The 23,184-nt window shown below is 43.1% G+C and overlaps 1 protein-coding gene across 1 annotated transcript in view; it reads right to left on the minus strand.

Moving 5' to 3' along the window:
* Positions 1–23,184, minus strand: part of LOC130404138 (protein bicaudal C homolog 1-B-like) — a 55,406-nt gene that overhangs the window by 25,791 nt on the left and 6,431 nt on the right. The window contains exons 2-4 of the mRNA XM_056608758.1: positions 13,731–13,777; positions 6,738–6,807; positions 883–962 (exon numbers count right to left, since the gene is read on the minus strand). Coding sequence (XP_056464733.1) covers positions 883–962; positions 6,738–6,807; positions 13,731–13,777 — 197 coding nt within the window. The remainder of the gene's footprint in view (positions 1–882; positions 963–6,737; positions 6,808–13,730; positions 13,778–23,184) is intronic.

The raw sequence follows: 23,184 nt of genomic DNA on the forward strand, positions 1-23,184 counted from the left end.
GAAAAAGTAATTATCTGAGTATTTGTATGATTATTTGTATGAATTTTGCCGAGGAGGCGCCATCTCTGTTTTTCATAACAGCCGTGGGCTAATTGGAAGAAGCAGAGAACAAAATAAGGGTGTGCTTGAGCTGCAACAGCCATTATCAGAACAAATCATTTTTGGAATGAGCTCGAGGATAGTTCAATTGTGAATTAACCAACGTCAATATCCAGTCAATTATGAGAAAGTAGTAAACTATGAGTACACAACCAATGTTTGCTCCCCACTCTTCCACTGTGGCCTACAGACCTCATGGAGGGGGTCAGTAGAGAGAACCAAAAGTCATTAGCATACTATGAAACCTCAGCACTACTTGGTTAGACGGTATAATGGTTTAGAAAACAGAAGCAGATGTGCCTCAAGATGATTTCAAATACAATTAGGTTACCAAATCTCACCAAGCATTTATCGAAGCATCAATTTGTTCCTTTTTCCAGGAATATTCAGAGGAAAAAGGCGACGCAAAGCCCAATTATGGTTGCATACTGTGTGTGTGTGTCTGTGTGTGTGTGTGCGTGCGTGCGTGCGTAAAGTCCATCCAGATGAAAGTGTCAAAAATATGTGTGTGTGTGTGATGTCGTTGCCATGGAAACAGAATCTGCACTCTCCTAAACATATGGAGACTTGATCCGAGCCAACTGGGGGTCTCACTAGACACAAACAGGAACTCGGTTCAATAAACAGTAGAGCGATAACAGCCAGGATAGAGGGAGAGAGAAAAATAGAGCGAGGGATGAAGGGAGGGAATGCTGAAGTCATCCGATCTCTCCGTTATAGTACCAAGAAAGAGAGTGCATTGAGATACTGACATTGCATGGAGACGTGTGGAGATATGTGTACCTTGGTGTCCAGAACAGACATGATTCTGTCCTTGGCTTCCCTCACGTTCTCCCGCTTTCCACACACCTTGATGTGAGGATCTGCAGGGGAGAGAAAAGCATTTAAAAACTAAACTCGCATGAACACACACAAGCATACACAAACAACCACAAACGCAACCACACAGGATTTCAGGAGCCCGGTGGATTCATGTGAAACTATTAAAAGCCGGGCAGAATCCCCATCAAGAGGCCGAACGTGAAAGCGTCTGACAGAAGTTAAACGTATTTAGCTAAACATGACAGAGGCAGTCAGCCCTCGTCAACAAATTGCAGAGCATCACCCTGAGCTGCGCGACAGTAATTACTGCTTTGAGATCCGGCAACCGTTATTCCAGTCTGCCGACAGAAACCGACGGGACTCAAGTTTAGTAAGTCAAGGAGAAAATACAAATGTTACCCGAAATAAGAGAGATAATTGCATACACCTTCCACTGAAAACCACAGAGCGAGCCTTTACGCATTCCTGGTGAATATCCTGTGGCAGATGTGCTGAACCTTAATAGCAAAGTCTGCTGCTGAATGGATGTTCCATTGTAAGAACACAAATGTATACAAATGTACTGAAGAACCTCAGCTGTGTGCTGCGATGACATGAAAGCATAAACAGATTAGTTTAGCCTAACAAATTTCTCCTACGGGGGATTAATTAAATTGTATCGTATCGATTTAGTTTTACTATATTTAAATATTTCAGATTCAAGCTGCAAAACAAATATAGAGGACAACCAAAGAGCACTCACACACATACACACAGACATATTTAAACACGTTGTGTATGTCAACCAATGCAGTAAATGAATATAGTAAATAAATCAAAGTCCACGTTCTTGGGTCACGCAGCACATCATGTGATGGATGAAAGCACCAACAACCAGAGTCAGCTGTGCTCCCAGAGCACCCCTCCTGGGCACCTAAAGACCCCAGCTAACACAACTAAACCCTCCATACTTCCAGCACCCCGGGGTGACGCTGGTGTCTAATCCTACAGCTGGCCCTGCACAGCAGACCCCCGGTAAAACAAACACACACACACACACACACACACACACACACACACACACACACACACACACACACACACACACACACACACACACACACACACACACACACACACACACACACACACACACACACACACACACAAACACACACGTGTCAAAAACAGAGACATACACACACATGTTTAAAAGAGAGAGAGACACACACACACACAAACACAAACACAGACACACAAGTAAAAGAGAGAGATACACACACATATATAAAACAGAGAGACACACACACATATATAAAAAGACAAACACTCACACAGTCATATATATAAAGAGACACATACTAACACTGTGCTTTTGGACACGCGCACACGCACACACACACAAACGTACAGATGAGCAGGAAGTCTGATAAGTAACTTCCAGGAACTCTCCTCCCAAACAACACACGAGCCCAGAGCGTCTGCGCTGTACAGCTCAGCCTCTGAACGAGACTCCAAGACTTGGCTCTGTGCTGTGAAAGTGATAATGCCCAAAAGGGCTCTTTGCTTTTCCTCATTATCTGTTTATTTGGTCGTTTTTTATATAATGATTGCTTGAATTGGTAAAAAAAAAAAAAAAAAGTACAACTAAGCTATGTGAATTAGCTTACAGCTTAATGCCATCGTATCACACAGCAACAGACAAACAAACATAAAAACCAAGGGGACAAAAACCCAAAGCACTTAGGCTGCGTAAAGCTAAGGCCCCGCATTTGATCCAAGAGGAGTGAAGTTGGACCGGCTTGTGGAATGCAGTTTCCTCCTAGGGATGTGTGTTAAGTTAAGGAGCCGGTTTATTAGACATGAGGGGATAGCTGGGGTCTGAAGAGCCGATGTGGATCTCGTTATAGGCGCTGCGGAGCTGGGCCATTTTTTCCTCAGTGCGGCAAGAGTCACCCATGGCTCACATGAAGGACAACAACAGCCCCGATATAAAACAGCCAGCAAACCAAACGATAACAAGCTTGGGAAGAAAACCCTGTCCTAATCCATGCTGCGTTACATCACGCTAGGACTGGGCGCCGTGCGAGAGGAGGGGAAAACAAAATGAGGAGCGGAGGAATGCGTCAGGGACCCTTTACAGAGTTGGGGTCTGTTGTTCCCCAAACATACAGCTGTTGCGGTGAACTACACAGAATCTTCTCCCCCCCTTTATTCTTCCCTGAACCTCGTCCTGCAGTTCTCCACTCCAAACACTAGAGGGCGGGTTTCTCCCCTTTACTGGCCCTTTGGTAACCTGCAGCATAAAAACATCTGGCAAACATTAGCCGACCCAAACGACTGCTAGAGTCATGAAGTGAAACACCCCCTCATATTATTTCTTTTTTTAAAGCAGCGTGCAGCTCGCTCTCGTCTGATGATTGATTATGGAACATAAAATGGACACCTTCCCGCCAAATCAGCCATGTGAACACCTATGAAAACAAACAAACAACACAGGTTGACCACGGCTGCCAAATGGGAGCAGTCTCAGTCACGCAAACGTACCTATAGCTTCGTTGCCGGAGGAGGAACCTTGTGTAACCTTCATGTCTGGTCTGGGGAAGCCAAAGTAGGCGTTGTATTTTGGGGGGTTTCTACTTAAGCTGACTTTGGAAAATATCCAACAAATGAAGCATGGAATGGCGTTGTTTTGGGGCCGGAACTCTCTTCAAAAGCATTAAAAGGGATGCATGTGCAAAAGAAACAAAGGAACAAGTCATTCGAATGAAAAAAATAGGAAATTCCAACACATTGAATTAATCAAAGTACTTATAACACTAATCAAATATTGAGTGAATCCGTCTTCTTTTCCAGTTCTATTGAAAATTATGTCAGTATAATTAACATTTTGGGCTTACATGATTTCAGCACGACCTTAACACAACACTAGAGCATAGTTCTAAGTTGTCATTGCCAGTGTATCACAAAAAGCTAGCTTACATATCAACGCTATCGCCATGATATTGATTTGCCAATGTGCTTTCCCTTCCTCAGGTGAGAATCAACGGGCCTTATCACACGTGTGCAGATGGTACCAATAACCAGTTTCGGGTGACCTTGGTTTTAGAAAATAAAGTAATTAAAAAGGGCATCTGGATGCAACATGGACTGTCATAGTTTAGAGCACACACACACACACACACACACACACACACACACACACACACACACACACACACACACACACACACACACACACACACACACACACACACACACACACACACACACACACACACACACACACACACACACACCTTCTGAAAGGGGGGGGGGTCATTTTGTGACAGGACATAAAGCAGCTTAAAATAACCCAATGGCAGCATGGTAACCTGTGCAGACATTATTTTTAAAACAATGCATTTGTGCGATGCAGCTGTGGTCCGGTGTCGGGTCGCGCATTAGCCATGATCACACAATTATGGAATGTGGATAGCCGTGCATACCGGAATCTGGTAATTGTCCCAGATGTCTTTCCCGTTCTCCTGTAAAAGTCAAGGTTGATTCGCCCGACACCCCCAGCATCTCCACCTCCCCCCCATGTTGCTGAGGAACACATGTACACGAGTCCACATGTTATTCATTCTCCTACGAGCGCAAGAATGCAACACGCTCATTTGTTCCTCCGATAACTGCGAGTGACTGGCAAACGTTCCCCCTTTCCTGCTCTCGATTTGCACAACAGCGAGTGGTGCAGAGCCAAGAGATCATAAGTAAGAATTTGAAATAGTCTCACTCACACACACGCTCACATACAACATCACTCCCCCGAAAGGAAGCTGCAGCTTTTGTGAATGAGCCAATCATTGTGTAGGAGTGGAGGATGGGAGAGGGCGGGATAAACAGCCCCGCAGAGGGAGGAACACTTGCGAACAGTCAGATGTACGCCTGTCAATGTTATTTATTTCTCTGTACTATTTTTACACTGCACGTATGGACAGAGGACGTTATGCAATGCCGTCTGATTCCCCGTGTGGCTCAAAGGCACGCACGGCGGCCATCCACCACTGGACCTGCCCCTCTCCCTAGCCTACTCCCCCGCCCTTTCCCTCACCCAGCCTTCCCTCCCCCCCTCCCTTCCTCCCCCGCTGTGGAACTTTAAATAGCCTTGATCGCTTTTTTATTACCAACAGCCATTACAAAGTGAACAACAACTCCATCACCTCAGTGAGGTGCTACTCCCACACCCCAACAATCTCTGGAGTTATGTCAAATATCTGAACTACGCTTCCAAAGAATGTATGCTCTCATGTTATATATTTAGATGATCAATTACAATTATGTTAAGGCGATAGTAGCCGGACCTTTTTCTAAAAGATGCCTTCCCCTCGTTTCTGGCCGACACTGGAACATTCCTCCGTGTAAAAAACAACACACACACACACACACACACACACACACACACACACACACACACACACACACACACACACACACACACACACACACACACACACACACACACACACACACACACACACACACACACACACACACACTGTAACTCTTAATCATTAAGCTGTCTCAAAGTGGGGTAAAGCAAACAAGGGCTTTTTTTCTCCCTTTCTCGTGAAAGGCTACCATCTTCACATGTCTTTCCCAAATGATGTTCCTGAGCCCTACAGGCAGGATATTAAATCAGGACGCATGGGAGAGCATCCCTGGATGTTTGGGTTTTGGGGTCACGCCCCTTCCAGACGTCATGAAATGAAAAAGGAAAAAAATATCCACTGCTATGACCTAGTTCGTAAAAATCTGTCACATTACTCACCAATTCAACCCTCCAAAATAAAGTGTTGTTCTGTTTAATGGTTTATTTCACATCCAAACCAAATTGAGTAACTTCCTCTGCAGCTGAGAAAATGCGGGGATGGTGTTAACTTGTCTCCTCCAGCTTAACATGTCAGCCGCTATAACACGTTTCACTGTTCACACACACACACACACACACACACACACACACACACACACACACACACACACACACACACACACACACACACACACACACACACACACACACACACACACACACACACACACACACACACATCTGGCCAAACACAGCTGGCCTAGCAATCTACTAGCATCCACTCAAAAAAGGATGCTGCTACAAAAATCACAATTCTCCTAAGTTTGACCTTACTTATCCTAAATATTATATACTGGATACGCACATGTATAGGCTATATGCTTAATATGCTCTGAATGCCAATTTGCCCATTTAGATTAAACGTTTACTCTGTGAGTTTTTTATTAGTGAGGTCCATTAGTTAACTATAGCTGTTGATTGATTCTACTGTCAAGTACTGTCAAGTGCATGCTAATATGAAACTATATAAGCTAGTTAATTTGCTAAATTCATTCAACACAGTATGTTGTTATTTGGTAATAGATGAACGTTTGAAGAACATGGAAAAACAAAGACTTGACAAAAGGGACCATATCCAGATTCATCTCATTAGTGTTGAGAATAACACCACACACACACACACACACACACACACACACACACACACACACACACACACACACACACACACACACACACACACACACACACACACACACACACACACACACACACACACACACACACAGCCATCTCGTTTTCAGCAAGGAGCTCATACTATTATGAATCTGCCATCAATGACAGAATGTTAACATAAATATATTTTATGTGCGACTATTTTTTCATGTTTTCATTACCTACTTGCGATGTAGTGGTGATGCTTTGTAAGGAAAGAGTAAAGGAGACAACATCTGGGTAAAGAACTCATTGAAAAGGGCCGTACCTTTTTTGGATTTTGCTCCGATCTTCAGCTTTGAAGGCCATGCGATCTGTGTTTTGGTTTCATCCATGACCTGGAAGCAGATAGATGACAATTATTAACACAGGCAATGCCAACTCTCCCTACGTTGTACGGAACAAAAGTATGCACTGTGACTAGATTCATCAGCCGGAAAGCCTGTTTCAGTGTAACACTAAACCGCTGCAAACGTATCACACATTTCCTCCAAGAGTGCAAATACAGTGTGTAATTCCAAAATAATATTGCGGCCACAGAGTATCCTATAGGGTTGGAAGAATCTCTTTGATTTAGCATGCCGGTGCTTTCCCTGCATTTCGAGTGCCTCAAATGTGGCTTTGGCAAGGCCCGGGCCATGGTGTACTGTGTACTGTGGACAATGCTTTGTTGCTCCTATTGGGATAGCTAACTCTGTACCGCCAACAAGACTTTGGATCACAACACCCACACAAGGTCCTAGCTTTCAGCCATTGTACACAGACCTTGTACGTCCAATGGGAAGAATAACATACGATGGAAAGGGTGAAGTCTGCCATAGGCTATGGTCCGCATCAAGACGTGAAACATGAAAAAACATTAAGAAAATGTATATCCAAGTCCAAACCCTGCCCTCTGATATATATGCGTATATAATTTCTCCAGACACTTTTTTTAATCTGAGTTCTGCAGAAAGAAAATGCAAAAAAATAAAAAGACTGAGTGTGCTTGGCTTTGGAACACGTGAAAGTTGTCAGAAGTAATCCATAGCAACAGAGTGTGACAGGTCTTCTCGTCATAACCAGAGACATGTGTTCGTATCTGAGCGAGGGTAACGCAGAGCGGGGATGCATAAGAGAAATACCCTAAAAAATAATTTCAATGTATAGTTAAATCAAGGAAACAATGAATTGTCACGAGACCCCCGAACGTCTTGGATGTCAACAGAACTATTCTGCCCGACAACACCTGCAATCTTAGACGTCCACCCTGGCAGCCAGCTTGAAGACAAAGCTGCCGCGGAAATGTACCTCTCACCTCAACTGTTATCCTTTGAGCTGTGACACCAATGTTGTATGATTGGCATTATATTTTATTAATTTTTGAATTTTGGGGAGTTGGCAGGTCAATGTGTCGGGGTTGGGGGGCGATGTTACAGCCGGTTGTGGCTGTTTAAGTTAGCTTGGCAGCACTGCGTCGAGCCATTATGTGAGCTGTAAGTCCTGCTAGGGTTACACCAGGAGGTTCAGGTTGTTATGCTAGCATATGAATAACAACTCCTGGGGAAAGGTGAGTGTTGCTTAGAGACACCTACACTCTGACCACCATGTTACGCCAATCCACCAAGTGTGGGAAGGAAGACAACGTAAGATCTTTATCTAGATTCTGTAGACGTGGAGTTCTGCAAACCGCGAAGAATTCAGTGGAATAGAAGAGGAGGAACATTCTAATGTTCCTTTCTTGACCCCTATTCACTCCATTATGAAAACAACCCAGTCTCGCTGTCTGATTGAGAAAAACGAAAATCCCAATAATAAAGTACGATAGTAGAGGTAATGAAAGCCACAGAGGGAAACGCCTTCATTTTCTATACATTCTTCAAGTGGTATGTGCTGTTCCGCATCATCCTAAACCAAGTTGGACAACTTATCCATTCCCAGTTGGGAAACAAACGATAGACAGTACTCTTCTTTCCATATGCTTCTCACATTCACTTCTGGAGAGAGTGATGGTTGAGTGAGCGCTTCTACACGCCGAGCAAAAAAAGCCACTTAATGTACACATTATGCTACCATATGAACCATATGGTAGCATACAGAATTATGTGTCGACAGGCAGAGAAGAATGATCAATAACATTCTTAATGAAGGAATGGACAGATGAATGAATGATCAAATAAAGGTTTCATGCACAATAGAATCAGCTTCTAATTTGAGGAAAGCTGTTTCTGAATCATTCCAAAATCCCATCATAAATCTTGTATCTTAGACAATTTGCTGTCACATTCATGATACAAAAGTAGCATTAGTATTGAAGTAGTGTGGAAGATGTTTTTGTACTTGCTGCATGGCCTTAGCCTCTTAAGCCCCTGGGCTGAAGGAAAAGCATGATGTTGCTGTAATAGCAAAGCTAGATCACACAAAGCTGCCATTCTCATTAAATCCCTTGGCTACTGCACGGGACTCCAGAAGGAAAACACAGGAGAAAACCAAGGGTGAAACAGACAGAGAATATACAGTAGAAATTATCGTATGTAGAAAGATCACTCAACGTGTTTTCAAGAGTAGATCATTTGACTGCAAAACATTTTTGCGAATGTGAACAACTGGAGTATACAGGGATGACAAGACAAATGATGTCAGATATTAAAGGTGTGGCACTTTCTTAGGGAACACTGGAGCTTTCCCCCGTGTTAGTTTGGGGCGGTTTTAGGGAGATGTGAACACTTGTGTGAACCCAAAACACTGTCGAGCCGTGGTCTACTGGCATGGCATGTCCCGATCTGCTTCCAAGTGGACTGGTCGAGTCGTTCTACGCAAGAACCTAATCCCTCCTAAATATAGAAAGCAAACCAAAAACCATGCACAAGATCGGAGGTCCAAACCCTACATTTTTTCAAGTTCTGCTATTGTTAGCTTACAGTAGATTTCTCTCTCCCTCACTCCCTCTCTCGTTGAAAAATGCCTTTAATTGACTTTTTCCACCTCTGTCCCTTTCTTTGTCTTTAGACTCATGGGTCTCAAGGGTCAACAGCAGAGGTCCCTGCACTGTGTCACAATCGTAGAACTGGGAAAACCTCTGCCAAGAAAAGTATAGCAAACTGAACTGAGGAATACTAGATGTCAGGGCTGGTCTCTGGAAATACAGATGTTGTATGTAATCTAATACAATAATGAAATGGTGAAACGACACGCACGCGCACACACACGCGCACACGCACGCGCACACACACACAGACACACACACACAGACACACACACACACACACACACACACACACACACACACACACACACACACACACACACAGTAAGGCAGGGCGCCACCCCCTCACCGCACCACCATATAAAGTGCCGGATGCAGGAGGATGATTAAAGTGACAGCACCATATTGATACAGGTAAATGCAATTATCCTCGTGGACTGGGTCTTCTTGGGTTTCCACAGCCACCGCTCCTCTGTATGGTTCTGTGTGGAGGGGAAATCACTTCCTGTCCAGCCCTGCTGTTCTTGGCAGCGGTCTGCAGATGGGAGTGATCCCTGACGGACCACACACCGTTCTGAAAGGGTGGATGCTGTTTATTTTTATGAAGGGGGGGAGGGGGTGGCGGCAAATACCTCTGAAATCGCTCGAGATATTTTGAGAAAATTGGGTTAACTATACATTTTTCAACGCCCGTCCCTTTGGTCTCGCTGCCGCCGCACCTCTTTGTTCAGAAAAGACGTCAGGAAGAGGAGTGTAAACGACACAAGCGCAGTCCTATCACTGCGATCGATTCTTACCGCGATCGATTCTCACGTACGCGACCGTGGGGAGCAGATTGCAGGTTCAGACCGGTCATGAGTCCGGGGCAGGTAGATCACAGTCGTGAGTCCGACAACCCCAAAACAAACAGGATGTCAGTCCACCAACGCAAGGGTAAAGAGGAAGAAGCACATGAACTAGACAGACCTGCCCACGCACGTGACGGCAATTGGCGTGGCAGGAGGGCATGACTTTCTGTTCTGGGTTACTGCAGCTGTTGTTACAGCTGGAATATACAAGCAAACAATATTCTCTCTCTCTCTCTCTCTCTCTCTCTCTCTCTCTCTCTCTCTCTCTCTCTCTCTCTCTCTCTCTCTCTCTCTCTCTCTCTCTCTCTCTCTCTCTCTCTCTCTCTCTCTCTCTCTCTCTCTCTCTCTCTCTCTCTCTCTCTCTCTCTCTCTCTCTCTCTCTCTCTCTCTCTCTCTCTGGGGGACTGTAGAGTGGGACTGATAAACTGTGATCCTGCACTTCAGACCAAAGTGCAGCCACTCGACACCAGACTTTCAAACTTGATGCAAAAAGTTGACCTGAATGCACGCACATCCCTGAACACCCATCCTACTGATGAGAGTGATAACACAACTGATGTGAGATTCAGCAGAAAATTGCAATTACTCTATTTAGAATGTGATGGACCTTTACTCTTAAATTACCCGCACTGATCAAGATGTTCTTTGCTCGAGGAAATCAAAGATAACCTCATCGTATGTGTAGTAACATTTAAATGCAAATAGAAGCACAACACACAAGCGGTTCACAGACCCATAGTAAGGACTCTGAGAGGATGAAGGGGGAGTGTGGGATCCACTGGCCCCAGGACTAAACCATATCTTTCGACTCAAATCCCTCCAGGCTAAGCTCGTCTGTGGCCACAACCGTCTCCAATATCAGCACAACAACATCTCGTCTCTTCTGCTTCCACTGCTCCTTTCCTCCGTGGCGATCCAAGGAGGTTTAATGGGGTGTGCCATGCTTTGCCACATTTCCACAGTTGCCAGGGCAAAAAAAAATAAACGTCCGAGACCATACAAAAGCTGCTCATTGGGTCAGTGGTGTCTCTGCTGTTAAACTGGGAGGTACTTGGCTTGCTGGGAAATCCCTTGGTTCTAGCGGGGGAATAGCAACGGCAATCAGCAGGTCACCAGACTGAGAACACAGGAGGAGGAGGAGGAGGGAGAAGAGAAAGGAACAGAGGAGATGTGGATTGCAAAGACACCGGGAGGAGGAAGAGCAGGAGGAGGAGGAGGAGGAGGAGGAGGAGGAGGAGGAGGAGGAGGTGGAGGAGGCTAGAAACCAACGCATAAACTGGACCGGGACCTGTACTGTGCTGAGAAAGTGTGTGTGGTTGTGTGTCTCTCTCCAACTTTCCCTATAGAGAGGGGGACTTCAGAACAACACGTGGTTTGATACTCATCTGTGGCCCTCCCCCTCTCTGCTGGGTGATCTCATTTGGTCCGCAGCCGCGTGTCTTCCCCCACTGAATTAGACGAACGGTAAAAACCGTGCTGACGGGCTTCCCACCAAAAGAACCCACACTGCTCCCGCTCTGCTCCAGAGGAAGTTGAGTAGACGGTGAGTAAGGAGGGGACGATGGAGCACGGGGCCTTGGAGAGGGTGATGTGATTCAACACTCTCTTTCGATTGTTTTCCATTGTTACCGGGGATATCTTGTTCTGTTTTATGAAGTGTGTGTGTGTGTGTGTGTGTGTGTCTCTGAAATTCTGAAAATAAATGGGGCATTTATCAACCTCCTCATCTACGGTAGTCGTCACGTAACTGGAAGCTGATGGACACACATACACATGTCTACTACTGCAATCTCTTAAGTGGCCAGAGTGCGCGTGTGTCGGAAATTCCTAAATCAAAAGGTAATTTCCATTGCTCTTTCTTTGCCACAAGACACTCCCAAACACGTCCTACATTTTCCTATGGTTCTATACCCTTCCAGGTCGCAATATTTGATGCACCGTCTGTTTAATTTCCTGATATTAATTTGGCACTCACAGCGATCACGCCATCCGAAGGAAATGATAGTTATCCAAACGGAAAATCGAGTTAACTATCATGACTTCACTGCTGCTCGTGGGCTTGCCCTGGCGACCCTGCCAACAAAAACACCTGCATGCTAATGTCCAATTATTGGCCATTTATGCTCTAATAACCACCATCCTCTCAAAGGCCTGCAAAGCCTCCAAAGCTTCACAAAGAACAGTTAGAAACGTCCAGTTCCCACTCGTGTCAGATTTGCCTCGTTGAGGGAACTGGATACCCAACGACTATAAAAACACTAAACATGAGTGTTTCCCTGAATCCAAGCAAGAGCTGCAGACAGATCCCATCTCAAGATCGTGCTTGGATTCCGTGAACAGTTGACGAGGCAAGATTCTTCCCTTTTCTTTCGATGGGTTATATTTCCTTGTTCCATGGCCTGTTAATGAGCAGACGTGTTACTTAATCAGGACACAGAGGAGTCACAATTAATTTGGACATTACGAGCCAAACTCCATTATTTAGCTCATTACACAGGTGCCATAAGAGTGCTCAGGAAATTGGATTAATAACAGAAGCCTTTAATGATCACCGAATACAGACATGCGTACAGAATGACCCGCAATTACATCTAAAAGTTAGTATAGTTTAAACAGATGTTGAAGAATGGACCAATTACTAATTAGTTTACATTAAACGATGCTGCCGCAAGCACTCCACTCAACGTCTCTCCTTCTTTACATCTCATTAATCCGTTATTGGCCATGATTAGGGACATGCGGGTAGGACATGTGGATTTGATTAGATAAACTAAACAAACATAATGTTGAATAGTTCAGTATCTAACGATCCGTCATTGGTATCTTTAGTGAGGAATACTTAACCGGCTCCTGAACCATCAAGACCAAATCCCACTCTATTTCCAGAGGAAACGTATTGGATTCAAACATTATTGTGGTCTCATCAATTTTGTTATAGCCAACAATATACTTTTTATACATGGTGGTTGGCCGTCTGCTTTGCACATGTCAGAATCGATTTGAACTCGGTTAGGACTGCTTATGTATCGACACACTGACTGGAGGCTGGCCTATCAAGCTCTATAAGGGACGTTTTTCTATATTAGCAGATTTGATCGACGTGTTACACTGACAAGTTGCACTTTTTGTTTTCCCCATCAACCACTAACACTGAGGGGGTTGAACCCCGACTGGTTCTCCAACCATTTCCTTTGCTTCTGATTGGCCTAGTCCCTGCACAGTGGGGGTAATATCAGCTGATTGATAAGATAAGTGGCCTTTGATGGTAAAGTTGCACTGCTGTCCATTTTTGAACACCTGTTTTCCTTGATCAATGTTCAAACTGCCATTCGGAACAATTCAAGAAACACCCAACATCTGTTTAATTGGCCTGCAGATCCAAACTTGAACCCGAACCACGAGAATGCTTAAACACAAGATCCAAGCACCGGCTAGGCTGCACACTCACCTTCTGGAAGAAATCCTCTCCTCCGTTTACCCGTCCCTCTGAGGCAGCTGGGGAGACAGAGAGAGAGAGAAACAATTCTTAAAACCACTCCAATATTAAATACACTCCGTGACCTTACCAAAACCATGCCTGGAATATCCAGTGTCTTGGAGATCTACGGCTGTCCTAACATTGTTTAGCCTTTGCAGAACTTCTCCATTTCTGAGGGTATTGAGATTGGCAAAACCATCTTCTCCATTCACTTTCACAATGTGTCTTTTTGTGCTGTTGTTTCCCCAACACCTTTCAAACCCAAAAGCAATAGCTGTATTTGAGAGGCTATTAAATATGAATAGCACTTCATTTTCAGACAGGCTCTTCCAATCTGAATTGGTCTCAATCTGTGTTTATAGACCTGTAGCAATACAGCTGAAATCACTCAGTCACACAATGTCACACAGAGAAACCTTCTCCCCTGGTATGAGAAGCAACATGGGGCTACCCATCAACGAGTGCCGGACCACGAAGCCACACTGAGGACCGTCTTTAGAAGGACTCGGCCAAGTACTCTGGAGCTTCAGTAAATTAAATTCTGCATTTCAGACAGCATTTCTTTACCAAGTATGATTTGCTTTCTTCTCCTGACCAAATATGTGACAGGAGTGACTCTGGAGTTGGTTTAAGTTGGTCGGAGTTATAAGCTTATAAATTCTGACCTTGACAGAAGGAACGGGGAACAGGGTATCATTGAGTGGATCCAAGGCTATCCAAAAACTGTTTATTTGAGGGAGATGTCCAGTCTATATTGTATTTAACTTTGATTAATATGATATAATTATATTTTCTTGGTGGAAACCCAATGGGATATTTAGTTTGACCACACTATGGGTGAAATTACTAACCATTCCCCTTCTATTACGGAAATACCTCACAGTTTAAGAGGAAGGAATGCCTAGGACCAGATTGGCAAGCCTATATGGTTTTAAGGAAGGGGTTTCTTTTGCTTTCATGACCTTTCATGAACAAGAAATATGCAACAATATGCAATAAACCTCTCCATAATAAAAAGGCACAATCCTTTGAAACAAACAAAAACTCTTGTTTTGATTTTACGTCAAAACGAAATAACAGTGTACTGTTCTATCTAACTAGCCGTGCAACTGTGCGGCGCAAATTAGTGTAGCTTGGCTGGCTGAGTGGCGTGAGTGGGAGGGGTTTTGGGAGGGTCATTATATTGTAATCAAAAGAGAGGTATGTGCTAGCCAGAATTTATAATTTGTAGAGGGGTTTAGGTTGTGATTTTCTTCTACATTACTGAAATCATTAAAGATCAGCATTAAACAGACATGTTCAGGTTATTCTAGCTAAGAGCTAGTTGAAATTGTCTTCTTATAATAATAACTTGGCCATTAAATAATGTGATTTGGTATCCATATCTTACTTTCATGACAAGTAATAAGAAGATGTAAACGATAATAATAATTAACTCCACCCCAAACACCAAACCAAATAAGTCACATAAAACCATGACTAATAATCTGAATCGAATGATCAGAATCCACTATTTAATCAAATCAAATTTACCATATTACCAGAAATACATCATCACCAACATCTGGAATTCACAACTATACTCAGGCGGTATCGAGTGACTACTGGGTAAACCTTTATGAGTGTCAAAGGATTAGTTATGATTTCCTCTCCATCAACACCCTGCTTCAAAGCTACAAAAAGAGCATGAATGATAATGCCCAACGTGGTGTTGTGTTTCACCCCAATAACCATGCAGCTGCTTCATTAGACTATTATACACATGCTTTTCCTTTAAACACCCAAAGCTCCCAATGGTTTAACTGGGAGCCACAGCTGGCCAACAAGTTGCTGTGTATGGTTGGGCATGTTGCATGTGACCAATGCCACTTCAACTTTGACCTCTTAAAAAGAACATTTAAACATGAATTAGAATAGATGTGTTAAGGTAGGTGAATAAGGCATTTCACCTGCATATGCTATACCAGGGGTCGTCAACCCCAGGCACGCGTGCCACCACTGGCACGGGGCAGCATAATCATAAAAAATATTTAAAAAAATAAAAATAAAATTTTTCTTTTTTTTTTCAGAAAATTCACAGCACAATGCGCCACATAATCATTACTACCGATTTTTTTTTTGCACTTTATTCTGTTTTGGGAATTTCCTCCCATTGCAAATATGTTTAAATTAGTTACAGAAAGCAGTGTTCTGAAATGGGATCAATTAATAGTTTTTTAACCTATGTTGTGTGTAATAGAGAAGAAAATATTTTAAATATTGTTGCAAGTGGCCTGTATGCATCGCCTTCACATGGTTTTGCAAAGCTGTACATGTCTTAAAGATATTGATGTGGATGTGGCTATTTCATAATTCAGCTTAATTTTTATATATTGTTGCTTAAGGCACGTACTCATTAATGAGAAAATGTCAAACTGGCACTGCATGTTGAAAAGGTTGCTGACCCCTGTGCTATTCTAAGGTAGCCAGGCTCCGCCCGCCTAAGTACTTCCGCTCAATTTGAATTTCCCTTCAGTACTACGTCTGGGTCTGCGGTATGTTAGTGGGTTTTCACCGTCCAAATTTTCTGCGTCCAATCAGCGAACAACGTAGTGGCTGAGAACAATGACGTTAAATTCAGCTCCCGTTGACGGACATCTTCACGCCCAGTGATTGGTTTACAGCCTGTAACGTGATTCCCAGTCAAACGTTAGCGATTGGTTATGGCAGCTCCAGAGTGGCACTGGGCAGATCCAATAGTTTTAAACTACAGACACCCGCCTTCAAGTGAGTTAACGTTTTTCAATTGAGTAGGTCCAGACTCTCTGTGCAAATTAAATGACGTACGACCAGGTAGGACCAGACTAGTACTAAAGCACAGATATAATACATATTGCATTTTCCTTATGTTTGGGATTACAGCCTGAACAGACCTGGTACATTAACAGCAATCAGTTGACATTCAAATGTACACTAGTCGCAACAATGGGAATGGAGAATGGTCAAACTTAAACTGCACCGCTTGCTTGAAGACAACCCCTAGACTCTGGTACATCAACAGTAATCAGTTGACATTCTATTAGATTAGGTACTCTAGTCGCAAGAATGGGAATGGAGAATGGTCAAACTGAAACTGCACCGCCTGCTTAAAAACAACCCCTAGACAACCCCTAGAAGTTTCCTATGCAAATATACATTTAGATATCTTTGTAAATTGCAGGATGTAGGATTAGTATGTGAATAGCACAGATTCAAACCTCCTTCTTGCAGTCTAGTTTCAGAACTTCAAATCCTGAGATAGATGAAAGATATTGGGAGAACAAAGATAGGTAGTGAACAAACAGCCCTGGACTTAAGCGTCCATCTCTTGGGTGGCCTGGCGTAATCTTGATGATAAGAATGAATTGTATTACCTTACCACACTTCCTGTCCTAAACAAAACAAACACACATCAGTACTCTCATTTTTTTACATTCAATTTGAGATATTAAAGGCACCATTTTCTCTGGATATTTACTTTGAAGAAAAGTGTGAAAAGCAAAATATACATGTGTGAACCTTAGCTTATGTCCTGAGGGGCTAACAATAAGTGCATCCAACGATGATTCATGTTCATCAACTTGTTGTCTTTTAACTGAACAAAAGAATTTTGGAATGGGAATGTCCGTCTTCTGCCAAAAGAACATTACAACAGGCTGACATGAAATGGAATACAAAACAGAGCAATTAACTTTCTAATGACAAACATCCTTTCACTGCAAAGATATTTTAGTTCAAGCATGGACCAAAACTGCTTTTTGCTGACTGGGGCACAAATATGTACCCCTCGTACACCCACCAGTCCTGAGCATAGATACGAGAGCAAACAGACGAAACAACTTAGGTCAAGACAGCCGACACTAATCGTTTGATTTTCGGTGACTAACATGAAAGGAATCTGTTGTGGGGCAGGAGTTAACTAATACACAAAACCACTACGGGGCCATGGCTCTAACAACACAACATCCTGTTGGCTGAGGCCCGCCGTGCACATCAGCCACGGTCCGAGGCCCGGGCGAAGACGGAGGGTGAGGGGGAATCGGGGGAGGGGGGTAGGAGGAACTCGAAGGGAATCTTAGTTTTGGGGGAGGTTGGCTAAGATAGGCGCACCACACCAACCAACACACACACACACACAAAATTCAGGGGTACATTCAGTTATGGTGATGGTTGTGGTTGGTCATAGAAATGCACATGATCCATGCTCCAGATTGCATGGAGATGAAACCTTGTTGTTGGGGGGCTCATTATGGGTTTTTTTCATCGACACAGCAATTTGTTGACCCAATGCCTAGAAGTGAAGTGGTTATCAGCGTTTGATCAAGGTAAGGCAAGGCAACTTTATTTATATAGCACTTTTCATACACAAGGCAGACTCAAAGTGCTTCACATATATACATTGTCATACAATAAAATAAAATAATAGATAAGCAAAAGAAAACATATGCAAAGAAATGAGTAAAATAGAAAGTGCAATGTATTTAAGATCAGATCAACAGTCTCTCTGGTATCCGCGTCGGGACTCCAACCCGACCTAAAAGGAACTTGGTACTTTCTCTGGGACTCCAACCCGGATTCTCTCTGGTATCAGATCATGTATCTTTCTGGTAAAAATAGAAAATTAAATTGAAAGTTAAAAAGGCTTTTTAGTAAGTAAAATTGAAAGTGCAATGTATTTAAGATCAGATCAACAGTCTCTCTGGAACCCACGTCGGGACTCCAACCCGACATAAAGGAACTTGGTCCTTTCTCTGGGACTCCAATCCAGATTCCAGGACTCTAACCCAGACAGAACTTGGAACTCTAACCACGAACCAAAGAGGAACCAATCAGAGGAAGATACTGAAGTTATCCAATATATTTTTATGGTGTTTGCAAGAGTAGAGAGGTTACATGAGGACATTAGAGTCAATGTGTAGACAGATTGTAAAATACCCATGTCTACATTTTGACACAACACCACTTGAGCACATTTGAAATGTTACGGTCGATGTTGGTAATTTACCCCCATCGATAAAACATTTACAGAAGGGGTAGATTCATGTGCAGCGATCTCCAGCGTGCCTATTAATGACACAGTGCAATCAGCGAGGGGGGATGCTGCAGTTAATGACATCCACACCCATTAGCATGGTCTGCTAATGCTTTCCAGGCAATCATTTTGTCAATGCAATCAACAACGCACAAAAGTGATGGCAGTGAAAGTAAAACATGAGAGAGAAAGAGCGGAGTTGGTGACACTGTAGGATGCATTGGCATCTGGTATCCATTTTTTTTGTGCATAAAGTGACTTTAATGGGGAAGTTCTGCTGTTTGGAAGAGGGGGGAAAGCGGAAAAGAGGAATGTAAACATGAGCCTTCGATCAAGGTTTTGTTTGCATTGGAGAGCACAAAGCAAAGATTTGCCTTAAAACCAAATCCAATGGGAAAATAAGTAGCGACAAACCTGTAGTCAAAGTGAAAATAATTATTTGACCTTATGCCCACAATTGGAATCGGCTTCCAGAACTCTTGATAAACTGTCTCTGTGATATTTGGACATAATGCAGACTAACATCAGCTATGATTATTTAAGATATATACATTCTTGAACCGAGCCCAACCCGAGTCATAACCACATGTCTGGGCCATGACAGGGTCCTTACCCTGCACATGTGGTACCTCCAAGACCTATAGCTCTCGTGAAGCTGCTGCGGCATGTTGCAGCAAAGTAATTTGGAGCCCAAGGGATGAAACACAGGGCAGTCCAATGGGCACCAGCTATATCTTAAAACCGCCACGGTGGTTTAGGACCTATCCCTCAAAACTAACCATGTTGAGAAATTATTTGCATCACAGCAATACCAGTGAAGGCTGGCTGGGTCTGCGTGGTTCAACAAAGCATTTACATGGGCATATTTGAACAAGCATTTTTTTGGGGCCAAAAAGATCTGGGCAGGAGTTAGGAAATATCCACTTTTTTTTATCGTGATAAAAGATCTTTTGTAAATTAATACAAAGACAAATGAAGGCTTGTGACAGTTTAATTGCCAAAAGGCTGTAAATCATCCAGAGAAGGAAATATCTGTCAGCGTATTTATCCTGACCTTGGCCTGCCACACGGAATAGCTGAAGGAATGTTTTTTTTTCTGCCTTCAAAACCTCTTGTGGAAACTACTGAAGTTGATCAAATCTCCTTCCAATGCCCGCTTGCATGCAGTTATGAACATGAGCAGATTAGTGGTGACAGACGAATGAGAGGTCCTCTGGCATGGGTTGAAAGAACTACAAGTAGTCTACACAGAAACTACAGTACCCTGCGGTAAACATACGAGTGCAGTTCTATTGTTCACCAGCCTGCATCGTGCCCGCTTTGTTGGATGGAGTGAAGTTCCATAGATCCATCATAGATCATCCACAAACATATCCCACAACCAAAACCACTCCGAAAGATCTTTTAACGACCGATGGAGGAATCCTACATGTTTGGAAGGTCGTCTCAACACTAGAAGCCAAAAGGCGATGAAAAACTGTAAGAAATTGCTCCGGAGATGGTTCATTATTCACAAGCTTGATCTTCAGGCTTGTGAAAAAAAAACATGAATGTCTGGCACACGCCACTGTATCTCCTCGCAGACAACAAGAAGCTTGAGGATGTGACCAGAAAAAGAAAACACGTTTAGTTCAGCAAGCAACGGTCTCTTCGTTTAAACAAGGATACCAACTGAATACTCTCTTCTGTATATATGTTTGTATACATACATACGCAACCCACGTATTTGAGGGGTGTGCCAAGACTGCAGTTATACTTGTATCTAATCAGCGAGTCGGTTTTAAAGGAAGTGGATACTGCTGCCGTAGACAGGCTGTCCACTTACCAGCTGGGACTGAAACAGCCCAGACAGCGATATTTACAGGGAGTGTTTGGACATTCCTTGCAACATTTAGATAAATAGGTACAGAAGGAGGGTATCCATTGAGTAACCACCATCAACGACCCATCTATGACTCCCTTCAATACAAATAATTTTACTCCTGCATTTTTTTGTGCTAACTTTCAATCCATGAAGTCTCTTTCAAACTGGTCAAGCTATGTAAGTACAAGAGGGTAACACAAAGAGTCTTAAAGAACATTCTGGCACCTGAGTGGTGTGGCAATGAAGTAAGGATTAGCTCTGCTCCCCCCAAAAAACAGCTACCCTACGTCAGTGAGGTTGCCAAGCAACACCAATGTCAGATAAATAAACCATGTCCCAGATGTTGCCATCAGGCACACTAGACTCACTGAGCCAGAGGTCACAAGGCTTGAACTCAAAGACCTCTCGACAAAGTGACTAACTCAACACGCCGAAAACTGTCTCAACCGATTTCCATCTGTTTATGAACACCATCGCTACAACAACATTGAAAAAGCTGTGTGTGTCTGAAAAATCATCATTGAGGATGAAATCCTCAAAAAGTAATTTTCCAGGCAATCTTAAGCTTTTTCAACCTTGGTAATCAATGGTACATCAGGGAACAACCTGCAACTATTGAGTAAATCCCTGGTGTATCAGCTAAAACCCCAAAAAATATTGGCGTGTGCATGATATCTGTAGTGTTGGATTGTGATTGCTCAAGAGCTGTGCATTCCTGGTACCTGGTATCTACTGCAGTGGATCCCCTGTGGGGAGTCAGTCTCACAGACGAGGAGTTTCACCCGCTCAATCCACTGCCATTATCGTTCACATTCTCCATCGACAACCGTCTCCCCCACCATAGCACTGCATAGCCGTCCCACAAACGCTTAAGAGAGCTACCACGCCACCGTTTCATTGAAGCCAATTCTTTCCCTCCTCAAGCGACCCCGCCAACACGTTCGATAAATCATAGTTACGAGCTGCTGCTCAATTGAGAATTTTGATTTATTTTTAAAGGGCTGCCCATCGGACATAACCGTAACAGAATTACATTATTTGGTTTCAGCACAATTCCTCGATGCCCGCCAAGAGCAAAGACAGACTCTCTAGGATGTTGAATGAAAGATAGCAACAAATCAAAGAATGACGTTCTCCCGGGATAAACACTCAAGGCCCGTGGTAGGATGGGGCTGTGGTGGGGAAGACTGACGTGCATCAGCTTGTTGTGAACATAAATGCAAGCGGGAGAGGCACCCACTGAAAGATAATGAGTATAAATCTAAACTTTGTGAAGAAGAAGAAGAAGAAGAAGAAGAAGAAGAAGAAGAAGAAGAAGAAGAAGAAGAAGAAGAAGAAGAAGAAGAAGAAGAAGAAGAAGAAGAAGAAGAAGAAGAAGAAGAAGAAGAAGAAGAAGAAGAAGAAGAAGAAGAAGAAGAAGAAGAAGAAGAAGAAGAAGCAGCTTTGAGGGAAGTAGAAGAAGAAGAAGCAGCAGCTTTGAGGGAAGTAGAAAAACAGGTATTAATTTATTCCCATTTACAGTTCCAGGAGCAGATCAAAATGGGTCAGGGTACTCCAGCACGAGCCTGACTGTTGAAATAAGACTCCCTACTTTTATTTTCTTGAGTAATGAATCACAGGTTTTTCCACAGACTGGAGCTCAATTGTATTAGAGCTCCTGAAAACTTCATCTTCATGCCCCGAGATGAAGGAATTCATCCTGTAAGCAAAGTCAAATGGACCTGTTTAATTGTATCAGTATGTTACAGTGAAGTATATATACAATAGAGAGAAAGAGAACAAGATTGAAGGTAGAGAGTGAAAGAGCGAGCAAGAGAGACTAACTTAACTGTGCCAAGGAAAATGGAATTGTCAAACATGGAAATTCATTAAGTCACTTAGTATTGCTAATAAGTCTAGTCATTGTGCGTTGTTTTGCCTGCATGTTGTGCTAAAATACATAATATTAAACAATACACTGCACACCTTCCTCTGTAATAAAGGCCTCCCTATTTTAGGGTACGTATGGGTACAGTAAGACCCAATGGCACATAAATGGTTTAAATGAAACAACATCATTCCAAATGATGTGGCCGGGGTTAATGAATCATTCCAAATCATTTCAGATACTTTTTAGGTGGAATTTTTGAGTTCTAGAATCAAAGATATTTTGCGTAAATTTTATGCACGTTATTTTGAAATAATCTTTTACGACTAAAAAGGACCACATCATTTAAAAGCCATATCCTGGATGTTAATACACTATACACATATTTTGGGGGAATGTTAGACTTAATAAATACAAATAATTGGATTTTGGGTGAAGTCTGTTCTGATGTATTGTCCCACACGCTGAAATCAGTTCTTCAGTGATGGAAAACCTTTCACAGTACCTGGCTAACATGTTCAGGATGTATTTATATTTTCACGGCTGTACATTCTTTATGCTTTCACCTTGTTTAAAAACAGTCTCTTGCATTACCACTTGTGGTCTAAGGCACTTCGAACTGTTGCTTAGTACTTCATTGCCT

Source organism: Gadus chalcogrammus, chromosome 15 (genome assembly GCF_026213295.1).
Source record: "Gadus chalcogrammus isolate NIFS_2021 chromosome 15, NIFS_Gcha_1.0, whole genome shotgun sequence".
Classification (NCBI taxonomy): Eukaryota; Metazoa; Chordata; class Actinopteri; order Gadiformes; family Gadidae; genus Gadus; species Gadus chalcogrammus.